The following is a 14,005-nucleotide window of genomic DNA, read 5'->3' on the forward strand; positions in this document are numbered from 1 at the left end:
ATTTAGTGTTCTCGTTCCCTTCGTTTTTTCCGCCCCCCTCTCCACCGCTCCGGTTCTTCATCCCTTTCTCGCCGACCTTTACGAAGTTTCATAACGGCGCGCCAACGTCCGTGAGGTTAACTGTTTTCGCGAATTTACCGTTTCCCTCTTTCAACCCCGCCAGCCACGCGCACTCACTGAACTTTCTTTTTTCCCCCCCACCCTCTCCCGCTCCGTTTCTCGCGACCACCGCGGCGTCCTTTGCCATTGAATTTTCTAAACGTTGCATCGTGACCGTTCCATCGACTCGGCGACTTCCGCTTTACCGCCGTTATCGATTTCACTTACGTCGACGCGCATCCCTTTTGCCGCCGCTTTACGATCCCAACGCGCCCGACGAGGGCAGGAATCAACCGTGATGGCGAATAAATTTTTCCCCGATCGTGTTTCCATCTTCTCATTCAAGGGGCTCCCTCGCACCTCTCGCCCGTTATTGTCTACGGGAGGAGGGAACATCTCACCGCCGCGGATTCGTATTACCGCGATCGACTTTGGCCGATTAATTATCCGGTAATTGTAGTCGGGAGCTCGAGGTGCGAGAGCGCCCTCGGCGAAAACATTCCGAAAGGATGAAAAGGAGGGGCGAGAAAGGGGGGACGGGAGCGACAAGGTGGAACGAAGTGCAGGGGGCAATGAGTCAGGAAAAGGGACGCGGAATGTAGGGTAGAGAAACAGGGGAAGATAGGGAGGGGTCGGGGGGTGCTGGGAAGAGTAGTAGGCGGTTCAATCGCCCTAGCAAAGGCTCCGCTACTAAAAGATCCATATCGAATAACCGGAGGGGGTGAAATTATCGGTACAACCCCTATTATTGGGTTCTGAACCACGTGAAAATAGAAAAGGAAAGGTTGTGAGATGAGATCGATACGAGCCCTCTGCTGCTGAGGAATAGAGTTGGTTTCGGGGAGAGAAGGGAAGAGAGAGAGAGAGAGGAAGAGAGAGAGAGAGAGAGAGAAAGGGAGAGAGAGAGAACTAGAGGGTTTCTCTTCATCCGATTATCGACTTCTCGGCCCGGCGGAACTCTTTTCTTCGTGTTTTGGACTTTCGAGCGTCTATTCGAACCGATATGTACGCTCGATGCGGCCACCAAGCATTTTATTACATCGCGAATCAAATTAACTCGCGTCTGGATATCGATGACGCGCAATTCAGTACCTCTTCTCGATGGATCGCGTATTATGGGTTTCTCTCTCCCTTGAAATACATATCACGACGCCATAATTACGCATAGGTATCAATGTCTCGAAGTGACCATCGGCAGGTTCCTCAGCATCAGGCACATTCTCCAAAGATCCCCCCTACAGAGTGATAAAAAAATGATGGTCACAGATGCGATAGATGAGAATTCTTCACCCAAACCTAAAACAGTGTATGATTCATAAACACGGATTCACCTCAGCCATCCATACCGCGAATTCCATTCCACAACGGCGACGGATCTCCTTAGTCGTCTACCCTTAAAAACACTGCTATCGCCGATCGCATCAGGTCCGAGACTCTAACGACAGTAAACACAGGCAAATCCCCCCGACTGATTCTCCGATCGAATTAGTGTCAGGATCCGCAGAACAACGCAGCTCGTCGAGCCGATCGTACAAGTCAAAAGTAATCCTTCCAGCCCCCCCCCCCATTCCGGTCGCAGCCCGGAAACAGAGGTAAGCTGGAAAGCACGAGGGAGAAAGGAAGAGTCACGTCCAATCATGGAACAGTGGCGGTTCGATCCAGCCGCCTCTGTGTTCCGATAAAGTGCATCGGATCGCACGGATCCGCGAGCGCGCCTGCGCGATCGTAAATCGGTTAGTGGCTGTCGCTTAGCACTGCGTGTCCGCCTTTAGCCGCTCGTTCTGGGACGAATGGCTTGAGGGGGAGGGTGGGTTTGGCTCCTCGCTCGTCGGGCTAAAGCACACACGTTCGGCCGACAGACACCGCCGAAGATCGATAGCATCGGTCACGGAAATATACCGCGTTAATAATGCAGTCGATAATCAGGATGGGACCGCGACGTCGACAGGGGCGCCCGGCAACCCCCCAAGCAGCCGCCGTCTACACGTGGGCTCTCGTTTCGACGCCCTTCTCGAAATTGCAATGGCAATACCGTAGCCGGCCGACTGCCACCTTCTTGTCGGCCATCGCTCAAATAGACGGACAATAGGGTCACGATTATTACTCCGCGATGGGCGAGTGGAGCGAGGGTAGTACGTGCTTCGGTGAGAGGGGCCTGGTCGTCGTTTCATTTACGCTCCGTGTCGCGTGGCTTCGAGTTTTTCCCGAATCAATGAGAATGCCACTCGTCAAAGTAAGCAGAAGCGGCTCGATGGACGTGCAATTTGGAAATCGGTGGCACGATCAGCGATGATATTGGTTCCTTTAGTGGGATGTTGCATGCTGTAGCTAATGCTCATTGTAATACACGTTTCGCAGACTTGTATTTGATCTTTGAGGCGGTGTACTGCGGAATACTGTAGACTGCGGCGTTTGAATGATGCCATACACAGGGATGTAATTAGTTTCGATGTAGCGAATATGGCTGCCTTGCGTAGAACTTATAGAATATCGCGGCACGTTGGGAGGGATCGATTTTCAAGCCCTCGATCATCATGCTTATTCTGCTTACTTTGACGAGCCACTGCGCGCGTTCGAAGTTCGATAACAACCTTTTCGCTCTGTACGCAGCTCAGGAAGCAACGGCGCGAGTTGTTTAATCGCGCGGTCAAGGAAATCTGAAAATGCAATGGATATTCCGCGCGATCGCCTGCCGCGTACATTCAATCCACTGCGGCGAATTATTAACGATTGATAATTCCGCCCGAAGGCAGATGAAATTTAAATGGACGCGATCTACTAAACCGTCGAATCCTATTATACGAAGTGTAAGCGGAAGATGAAAGAATGGAAAAAGAACGACACCCCGATAAAGTACGAGATAATTTATTCCGTGTTTCGTTCGCAGCAGAATATTTAAATGAGAACCGATAGTTTCTTTTTCTCCAAGCCACGGACACCCAATTCGCTGGAAAACTCCTGCAGCGGAATCCAACCGGAACTGTACGAAAATCTTTGAGATTCACCTCGGTCTTGTAGGCAGCCTCCATTTTTGGAATATTAAATTCGGGAAGGAGGAATCCTTTGCCAAAACGGGAGACCTTAATTCGAATTCTGGTGCAGCGATCTGATGACCCGGCTCTTTGACTTTCTACACTCTATCGAATCATCTGAAAATTCAAAGCTACCGTGCAATGCACTTAGAGTTCGAAAAGCAAACAGATATGTAGCACAGCTCAACAAAATCTTATTAAAATAAATATTTCGAAGGCGAATAATCTATATCTGGGGATGAAACGCTGGATCATCAGGGTTTCTGTTTAAAGGACGTAATCTTAAATGAATTGGGTAGTGGATACAAACAGGGGAGCTGTATTTACATGCCACTCACGTATCTGCCAGCTTCCCTTCTTCCTTCCGTCCCCCTTTTGCTTCCAACATTTTTACGAGCATGCTATAATGCGCCCCAGAATCATCGCGTCTGTAGGTAATGCGTCCCAGAACGGGTGGTCGTTGCCCGAGCGACTTCAGCTACTAACCAATTTACGATCGGTCTCCTCTACCCACGAATTGTATGTAGTTAACCCAATTGGAGCCATTCCGTTTTCAAGGGGTGAATCTGTTTTCGTTGGCGTCCTCCCGCTTCCTTATACTTTAAAATTAAACGGTTCGATTAACATTCATCGATAGGCGAGAATTTCGCGGGACAAAGGGGGGCCCTCTGTCTCGTAGACACCAGGAGTTAATCCTTGGCTTAATGGATCGTGCGAAACAAAAGTACACGGGAGTTTATTCGCTCGCCGGCAACGTCGATAATCAATTTCACCCCTCGATTGATGGAGCAAGGTATATACTTGCTGTATAGCAGCTCGTGCAAGGTACAGTCGATGCAAACCTAATCCAAAGAAAAGATGGAATCCACACTTCACGCTAGATTTAATGGTTCGTTTACGGTTTAATGGTTGAGTGAATATGAAGGGTAAGGGGAGAAGCAAGGAATGTCAGGAAACAGCTTTATCGAGAATATTAAGTTTTAATAGTTTAGTTCGCCGGTGAAGAAGCAAGGTTGAATGAATTTAATTTTCTTATATAATTATCTTCTTAAATGGTTTCTTGTTTTACCTCGACGACAGAAGTTTATGCTTAGGCAAAGGGTGGGGACATTTTGGTGTAAAGGAAGAGCATATTTTGTTCCAGTGCAGAGTGAACATTTCCTGTTTTTAATCAGTATACCAAATCTTTAACGTTATCTCACGCGAGTATTTGAACTTTACTACAACCCTTTGTGATTCGACAGTGCTGTAGCTCCAGTTACCACCCACAAAATATGCTATAAATCGCAAAAATACGAAAAATGGACTTTCCCAGTTTTCCCCCTTACTCTTCATATGTAAAATTGTAAATGATCACTTGCAGGGAACTTGTTCTTACCATTGTTGTTAGCCATTCAACTTCTTTACGCTTTGCCCAAAGTTCAACGACAGTTTGCAAATGTAGTACCCAAAATGTGGAGTCTGAAAGAATAGCATAGGTCCCTTCGACATTATCCCTCTCACTTTCGGAATACTTCGAAAGGGTTGCATTTTTTTTTTAAAGAAAAGCATATTTTCGTAGATTTATAGAAAAATGTCTTATTGTTAGGTGTATTGTATTTCGTACGATGTGTTGTATATATGTGGGAACGTGGCTGAATATCGCGCGATCCTCTGCAAAAGTTCCTTTTGTTCTCGGGCTTCGATCGGATGGAATCTTCGTGACGACCGAAAGGTAATACAAATCCCGCGGCACAAGGGACAAAAGTGGTTGATCTCCAGCTGGCTCGCGGCAGTACGTTGTAATGATCCTTTCCTCTATAGATCGGTCTCGCAACACGGGAGAAAGGAGTGAAAGGCAAACAGGAAGGAAGGGAAACAGAGGCACCGGCGGTTCCCTCGTTTCGCCGAGATTTACGGGGAAGGCTGTTGTATTTATTAAAAGTTTCGTGCCGACCGGGTTCGTGCTTCTCGCGGAAACTGTAGGGCGTCTCAAGCGATATTGTAAAGAAACGGAAGTTAAGTATCGCTAATGAAAGAAACGACAGAGGGCGAAACTCCGGGCGTTGCGGGAATTGAAGCGGGAGTTCGGGACCACGCTCATCGAACGCCACTGGGATTTATCCTTGATAAAACCTGGCCGGCATCGCAAATCGTAAATTATTATACAGCGTGACGGGCGATAAAGGGAAAACCTTTGATTCCAAAGACGAAGGGAAACGTGCGAACGCCCTCCGCATAGCGAGACAATCATCAATAAATTAAACAATCACTATAGGGATGAATCTATAACGAAGGAAATCTGCAGCTGTGGTGAATTATTAATACAGTCTAATGCGATATGGCTTCCAAACCACAGGTGTTGACAATCTACCAACCACGCTTCCACAACACAATCCGCACATTAAATCGTTTAATCCCATGTTTTTCTGTTTCAGTACTACGAAATGTCCTACGGCATCACCGTGGAGATGCACAAGCAGGTAAATCGATTTTTCTCGAAAACAATTCCTCTCCATTCTTATCTACGCGACCCTCCCCCTTACCACCTCGCAGGAGCGGGCGTCTTTATCTCGTCAAGGCTGTCTCTAAAACGTACACGGAACTAGCACCCCCTTTTACCAAAGTTCCCAAGCCCAAGCATTAAGTCGGGCGGCGCTTTAAGAATGTCGTCCTGATTTCTATCGCGCTGCCGGGGCGGCGGCGGGCAGGGGTAGTTTAAGGATCAAAAGATTTCTCGTTAATTAAGTTGAGAATATGTCGGCCGTGCCGGTGGCCGCAAAAACGAAGGGGTTGCCGGCGCATCTGGCCCGGGAAATCGTGTAATTTCAGCTAATTAGGGGAAACAGTGGGCCACGCTCCCCCTCTGTCAGCAATTTTCTTAAAAGCGACCGCGACCCTTCGTCGCACGCGAGCCGTCGTCTCCAAAGTGGCGGCAGGAGGTGGCGGGGGCGAGGTAGGGATACTCCTAAACTCCAAACAACCCTCCCTGACACGACGAGCTGATATTCATTAGCATTAGCGGCCGATCATTTCTCACCCTTGTACCCAGGGGCGTTGCTTAATGGGGTGCAAGCCTGGGAGAGCAGAGGGGTAGGGGATGGAACGTCGTCGAATAGGCCGGTCCACCATTAAATCGCCGCGAAATTGCGTCCGGTGGCTCAAGTGGCAAACTAGTTAGCTTAGGATGCTTTATAGCGGCGTTGTTATTGCCGTGTACGATTCGCGCTTCGAATTGATACGTCGGCCTCGAAGCCGTGTACCGCTTAATTGACTCATTAGCTCTTCGCCCCGGAATTGCTTTCGTTCAACGACCGTTTGCATTGGCCACTCTACGATAAGGGCAGGGGAGAGCTTCGGGGAGGTACAATACTCATAGGAGTAGACAAAAATGTGGGCTTAATTTATAGGTCATCTTGAGAGAGAAAGAGGGAGAGAGATAAAATTGGGAATTACTCCGTGAGGGTTGATTTAAATAGCTAAGTGGATCTTTAATCACTTGGCAGATACTTTGCATATTTTTTTAAGTACAAGACATTCCATGCGAACTCGGACAGATTTCGGAGTAAGTTTTCGTAGATTGCTGAAATTTGAACATGTCGTGGTCTTTAGTGATATTTCAACGTACCTCAAAGGATTTTTCGAAATTTTTGAAAAATGTCGATTTTACAGCTGTTTGATGTTAAGTGCTAACTTTTTTTCAGTACATTATAGCTATGGAAGTAGTAAACGGATGGAGATGAGCTTTATGGTGCTTATAGAGAAGACGTTGAAGTTTTAAGAAAAAATTATTTCAGTTTAAAAAAAAATTTAAACCATTTTGTGCAATTATTTTAAACAAATGCAGGTTTTTAACATCGGGATGTGCCGTACAATAGAGTTAGATTCTACTTCATCAAGTGAATATAATTATTAATGGTGGGCGTTTAAGTCACTTCTGGTGATTAGTTTTAAAACAGACAGACTTGATTTCAATGAGCAGGGTTCTCTGAAATTACGTTCGTTAATGTGTCGTCGAACGGTATACCGTTCCGTGCCGAGGGGAATGAAAGTAACTGGTTACTCGGCACGGTCGTATATTAGGTAATGGACGCATGGCGGAGCAATAAAAATAAGAGCAGGAAACGGAAAATCGCTGGTCGCCAGGAAATCAATCCCCTTCGGGCGTAGCGCGTCGACAAATTGTGAGGGGGCGGTGTAACGCGGTTGATTCGACCTTCTAACGCTAATTAGGGGAGAAATGAAGTTATTAGCCTTTCACGGTTGGTTAATTAATAGGAGGAACGCTCGCCTCGTGCGTTCGTGCGTCAGTTACAATTTCATTCTTCCGTTCAACCCTTTCTATTAATCGCAGCGGAATTTATCGAACGTGCCACACGAACTCGTTGTTAAACTTCAGTTTTCTGGCCGTGTCGTTTAAAGCGGATAGAGTAACAGCTCGCAAGAAAGTCGCCAGTAGAAACACGACGAACAACTTTGGGTGCAAGCTCGTGTCGGTGTCATTATCGTTCCCTTTATTCCTCGAATACCCCGCGATACTCCTCCAGGCGTTGAAAGTCTTAATAGACGCACAAAGGAAAAAATTGATTACGTCGTCACTTGTGCGAATCTCGGATTTTCCTTTCTCCGCGAGCGTTCTGCCTCCATCGGTCCTGTGTCCTCTAGTTTTCGTATAAAAGGATGTCGGATAGGAGGAGGGGCGCGAGGGGACAGACGTGAAAGAATAAATCACCCTCCGTTTGGTTGTCTCCGGCACTTAGCTGGCTTTCGAATCGCGGTCTTCGGTCCTCGCTCCTTTTCAATTTGAGCACCGAATGAAAACAATCTTCCCCTACGACGTTAGACCTCTCCCTGAGTTTCTCTCTGTCTCTGTCACTCCCCTCTCCCTCTCTCTCTCTCTCTCTCTCTGTCAACCATCCCCCTTCGTTTTTACCCTTTTTAGCCGGCACCGTTGGCGAGTCTCTCTGATTTCATCCTCCTCGTTCTCTCACTCTCTCTCCCATTAGTCCCTCTGTCGCTGCCTCCATTTTCCTCCCTGCCCTCGAAACCACCCCCGTCCGCGGCCCACCGCTCCTCTTGCCGCCACCCCCGCCTCCAAGTCGACATTTGCCTCCCACCCCGCCGTTAAAGCCCGCAGCCACCACTTTACCACTCGCTACTCGACTAACTCGAATTTGTTGGCAATGTCCCAGTTCTTATACGAGTCTTTCTCTCCTTTCGCCGACCCCTGCCGCACACCCTACTTCAAATAATTGTACCACACGCCTGCGGACTGTACGTACACGCGAGGACAGGCGGCTCCGAGCCCGGTCACGTGCACGGACGGTTCGAGGAATCGGATTCGACACGGGGACGGTTTTTATTGAGACGGTCGCGGCGCTTTGATGGAACGACGGTGTCCCGTCTCGAGAGGTCGAGGACTTTTATTGTATATTCAATGGCCGCCGCGTTAAAGAAAATAGGAGGTTACGACCCGCGCTGAGGAATTATTTCACTTTACCCGCCCGACGCGACCTTCTAAGAGAAAACTGTTTTTTTTTTACAGTAGCTTTGACTGTAGAATTCCGATTTATTTTCATACAAGGAGTCATCCCATTCTGGGTCGCACTTGAGGGGTCAGTCCACTGTGAAGTCGTGAAAAATTGTCATTTTTTAGGATTTATTTTCTTAGTAAACGGAATGTCCAACGTTAATAATGTTTTGGCTACTTATTAATACACTTATTGACAGTATACAAAAAATCTATTTTAAATTTTAAACAGTTTTTTTTGTAAATATATATCTCACTGATGTGAGCGCCTTGAGAAAGCGATGCAGTGCTGGTGCAGGTGGTTCCGGGAGAACGACGCATTTGAAACAAAAAGTTCAAAGTGTGTTGTAATCATTATGAGTGTGGTTATCGCCGGAACCAGGATTATTTTTACTGATAAAAAATTAACAAAACGGCGGAGGTTTGAAGTTTAAGTGTCGAAATACGGTGAATTTTTCATTCATTTTGCCTTGTAAAAAGTATGAAATGGTTAATCCAAAAAAGTTTCCGTGGTCCCGGCCATAGCCACTGATGTGCTGAATAACGTGTGAAAATTTCAGACTGTTTGGTCAAATAGTTTTTTTGCAATCGCTAGCACCAGTTGAAAAAATGTTGTTTTGAGATAATTGCGTTTTAAGTTTCAAAACAAATTAAAAAAATTCTTTTAATTTTTTGTTTGCATAATATAAGAGTAGCTTAATAAATGCCAAAAAGATTTATTGCATTATATGTTGTACGTACGCAGAAAAAAATCTTTAAAAATAGCTTAATTTTTCAAACCGTCACAGAGGACTGATCCCTTAAATTTCCACGTTATGAGAAGTTTCAATTAAATTCAATTTCACAGTCAAGTTTCTCAATGTCATTCGATACGCGGGCACACGCTCGCGCGATTTAAGGAGTAGGTTACGTCACCGACGCGTGCATGCGAGATGTAATTCGTAGTTACAACGTTAGATTCCGTCGTGCCCGTACAATAAAAGCAGCCAGATAAAAAAAAATCCCTTACACGTTACGGGAGACTGAGAAACGAGTTTACGCTTGTCGCAAAGGTAAAAACTTTTATTACCATGACACGAGCTGCTCGCTCGCAGGTGGAGCGCGATAAAGTTAAAAGTTTCGCTCTTCCTCCGTCGGCTTCTCGCCCCGCGCACGCTACACCCTGAACGTTAATAGCGCCGTCGAAACGGGGCATCGTTCTTACCTTTGATTAATCGTCCACTCCATTCTGCTGATCGTTTTCACGTTCGAGGGTGCTCCGACAACGATATCGCGGGGTGAGATGAGATATTTTCGAGTATGGCGGCAATAAAAGTGGGAGGAGAGGAGGGAGGAAGGATTGTGAAAGCATCGGCGACTGTGAACAAGGAAAATACGAAACTATGGACCGTGGCAGGATGAAGAGTTGGGGGTGGTTGGGAGAAGAATGCACGGGCGTCGAGGCTGCCACGCAACGCTCCTGCTCATCCAGCCCAGTCGCACGATGGTTCAGCAGACCTATCCGATAACGCTTATCGCTTAATTGAAAGGCTCGACCTCGGGACCGGCTGCCTGCTCGTTGTCCTGCTCAATTACGCCACAATCTATGGCAATATGCCGCGCGAATCCGTCACGCTCCACGCACTTTCCGTGGCCGCGCAAAACATCGCACGGCTAATTCTGTCTCCGACGTTCGGCTACACCCTCTACTAGAGATTCCGTGTTCCCGAGGGTGTCCATCGGTGTTGCACGCAGGTAGACCTCCAGAAGGGTGCATATTGGTACATAGTTTCGTTCCTTTTAAGGATTCGGGAATCAGGAGCTGTTAATACAGCGATATTATCCAGACTGGTGATCCTTTCCTCAGAGTTTATCCGCTTAACGAAACAAGAGAGCTGATTGGGGCCACTTATCTCGAAGCGGTGTGACCGCGCTGCGAAATTACCCTTGCTAAAATCCGCGCAGCAAGTAGACGTTTATTCGAAAGAGACACATTTCTGTCGCCTAACCGCGAAGGATGGATCGCTCGACTTTTGATTTCCTCAGGCGCCAAAAAAAAAAAAAAAAAACAAAAGAAAACGGAAGATCGCCGGTTGGAGAATATTCGTATCGCCGTTGGCGTTCGTCGATACAAGCGTAACTACCATTTCCCATCGCGGGTACGCCCGGCGCCCGATAAAAAATGTGCAGGCTGACCAATTGCATATAACTCACCCTGCCTTTCCAGTTCTTCCTGCCTCCATGTATATATACGTCTATCTATCCGCGCGCGTTCTCTCCGCTCGCCCTCTCCACCCCCGTTCTCACGTTCTCTCTCCCTTTCGGTAGCTGGAGGTCGCTTTTCCAGCACTCTCCCGTCCATATACACGTATTCTCTGATGCTCTCGCGCGCTCGCGTACACAGGACTTTTCCGCGCGCGTGTGCCACGAGGGGTCCACACACGTGCGGCCGCGCGCCGGTGCTTATACGTACCAGAGCGGACACGTACACGTACACGAACGCGCTCCAGGGGTCGTGTATTCGAGTTCTTTTATTTGGCCCTGCGTGGGTAGTAGAGGGTTGAGTTGAGCGAGCGAAACGAGGGTGCGGTGGTCTGGGGGCGATGACATCGATTTTTTACCCGTTGCTAATCTCAATGTTACCTCCTCCTACTGTGCCTCCTCTTCCTCTTCCTCCTCCTCTCGTTCGGCCACCTCCATCTACCCCTTTTTTCGTCCTCCCTCTTCTTCGTTCTTCCACTCTTGCCTGCCTCCCTCTGTCCCTCCGTCCTCGGACCATCCGTTCTGCGGGAAAATGTGCATGTGCATCGGGCACATTCGAGAAGGAATAACCATTTTTTCGTACCGGACAACACTTGCGCCGCGTTGGCCCCCTCCCCCACTTTCCTCCGCGGGAATTCCTCCTCCACCTCGTCTCAACCCCCCGTCCTCGCGTTGGCTTCCCTATTCCACTCTCGGGCCTCTTTCCCCGTCGCTCCTCCCGTCGCCTCCTCTTTGTCGTTTTTTTCGCCGAAGCTTTTTTCCCCCCGGTTGCACACCCCCCACCTGCGCCACCTCCCGACTCGGACCGGGCGAAATCGAACTGACGTGGACGCGCGGCAGTTTTCCATCTTCCTGCGCCCCTCCCGCCCCGTGGGAATAATGACATTTTTTTTCGGTATTGAAGCGCCCGTGAACGCGTACCCGCGACGTCCGCCGCCCACCGCGCGGAAAAACCGTGCTCGGATATTCGGGATTCGTCGCGTCGCGCGTCAACTGCTGTAGAAATGGCCGGGAATCGTGACGATCGCCGGAATTCGAACTTGAAACCGCTTCAAAGTGTCATTCGCTTTCAGCCCGGGCGCAGCTTTCAGCGTGAAAATTGCGTGGAATCGGCGTGCGACGATTGCGAAAATCCGCGGTGAAACACAGCGAATGTATCGCGGCGGAGGTAGGGCCGCGCAAATACGGTATTAATTTGTACAGGGATAATGTTATCAGTTAGCTTCGACGCAATTAGGCCAGTGTGTTGGCCGCTTTGTAATAGATAGTCCCCCCCCCCCCGGCCGTCCGTCATTCCCTGTAATGTTGATTACTGCACGTATTTCGCCGTGTTTGTTGCAGTTAATTGTTGAAATTAATCTCTTGCGTTCACGTGATACGCGCGCGCGGCTGTTGTTTGATAGCCACGATTCGATGTACGGATCAGATGTCTGCGGTCCAATGCGTTGCCCCCTTCTTCGTTAATCTGTCTGATAAATGAGTCGATAATCAGTAGGACTTTTAATTTCTTATTTATCTTGAAAATCAGTGCCCAGGTAGGGTGGTACGAGGGGTTTTAGGCGGGAGGATTAAATGTGTAGAATATTTCCTATAAAAAGTAGGGTTCAATTTAGAATATATGTAGCCTTAAGGGGGACTCTACCCTGAAGCCATTAACAAAAGATCAAGTTAGGGATTTTTTTGTTCGTATAAATAAATATATAGGGCTTGGATTTTTTATTTAGTTTCAAAGCAATCTTTATTTTGCAGGAAAAATAAAAATTTTATAAAAAATTGTACAAAATAGCGGTGAACAAAATGGCCTCCCGGAGCACTGCAAAAAAGTGGCCCACACTCCCGGGAATAACTGGATCATCTGAGAAGGACATACAAAAAAGATATATAAACAGGAATATATTATCTATGACTTAGCGTAGGATTTTTTGAATATTCCAATTATTCGATTTTTTGCAAGCATTTCAGTGCAAATTTTTATGTAAAAAATTAAAGTCAATTCTTCAATCTACTATAATTTCCAAAATAATTCAACTGTTACGAAAATCCTACGCTGGGTCAAAGGTAATATATTCCTGTTTATATATCTTTTTTGTATTTCCATCTCAGATAGTGTTCCTTCTCGAGAATATAATGAAATATAATTTTTGCAATATTTTTTTCCAATTTCTCGAGAATTCTCGAGAATTCTCAAGAAATATGATCTCATTTCTGATTTCTCGGGAAACAAAAAATATAGAGAAATCAGGAACACTAATCTCAGATGATCCAGTCATTCTCGGGAGTGTGGGCCAGTTTTTTCGCAGTACTCCGGGAAGTCATTTTGTACAATTTTTCATAAAAAAAATTGTTTCCAGCAAAATAAAGATTGCTTTAAAACTATATATAAAATCCAAGCCCTATATTTTTATTTATACGAACAAAAAAATCCCCAATTTTGTCTTTTGTTAGTGGTTTCAGGGTGGGTTTCCCCCTTAAATTATTTATGATTTTATTGTCATTTTGAATACCGTTATAACAAATACAAAACATGCGAGCTATTTATATTTCTCACTTTGTAACGAATTTACTGCTTCTTTTACCGTAATACCGTGATTGTGAGTTCGTCACGTGGCAGTTGATGTAATCGATCGAATCGACGCGCATTAATGAGTAACCGCTCTCATTCCGGAGCGTGGGTGAGAGCTCACGTGCCCGTCGGGTGGTCGTCACGTGCAACACGATCACCGCAACGCAACCCCGAACTTCATGACAGTTTTACTGCGTTTTCGCGATTTGTCCGCGTTCGGTTTACAATCGTACGGGCCGCGCTTCGATTTTTCAATTAATTCCGCTGAGCTATCGGGACACGCGCCGAAACATCGAGTGGTGGTACTAAATTTTTTTACAGGCCATTGAGAAATACACCATGCGTGTGCCGCTGCACCGTTTACCTCGGTAATAAACCTGGGTACGCTTTAGTGTCGACACCCTTGACGACATTTAACACTCCCGTGCCACTGCCCCGCGACTAATTCACCAATCGCCCGCGTTCTGGACTCATCGATCACTGGCGACAGTTCGAAATTGCACCACACACCCTCGTTCTTCGGTTTCTTCCTCCCCCCCGCATTGATCGTGACGTTCATTA

General features: G+C 47.1%; 1 protein-coding gene across 13 annotated transcripts in view; it reads left to right on the forward strand.

Annotated features, from left to right (window-relative positions):
- Positions 1-14,005, forward strand: part of Gro (TLE family member transcriptional corepressor groucho) — an 88,886-nt gene that overhangs the window by 30,172 nt on the left and 44,709 nt on the right. For all 13 annotated transcript variants that reach the window (XM_076809431.1, XM_076809430.1, XM_076809421.1 and 10 more), the window contains one exon: positions 5,549-5,593. In XM_076809431.1, the coding sequence (XP_076665546.1) occupies positions 5,549-5,593 (45 nt within the window). The remainder of the gene's footprint in view (positions 1-5,548; positions 5,594-14,005) is intronic.

The sequence above is a fragment of the Andrena cerasifolii genome, chromosome 3 (assembly GCF_050908995.1).
Source record: "Andrena cerasifolii isolate SP2316 chromosome 3, iyAndCera1_principal, whole genome shotgun sequence".
NCBI classification, from domain to species: Eukaryota; Metazoa; Arthropoda; class Insecta; order Hymenoptera; family Andrenidae; genus Andrena; species Andrena cerasifolii.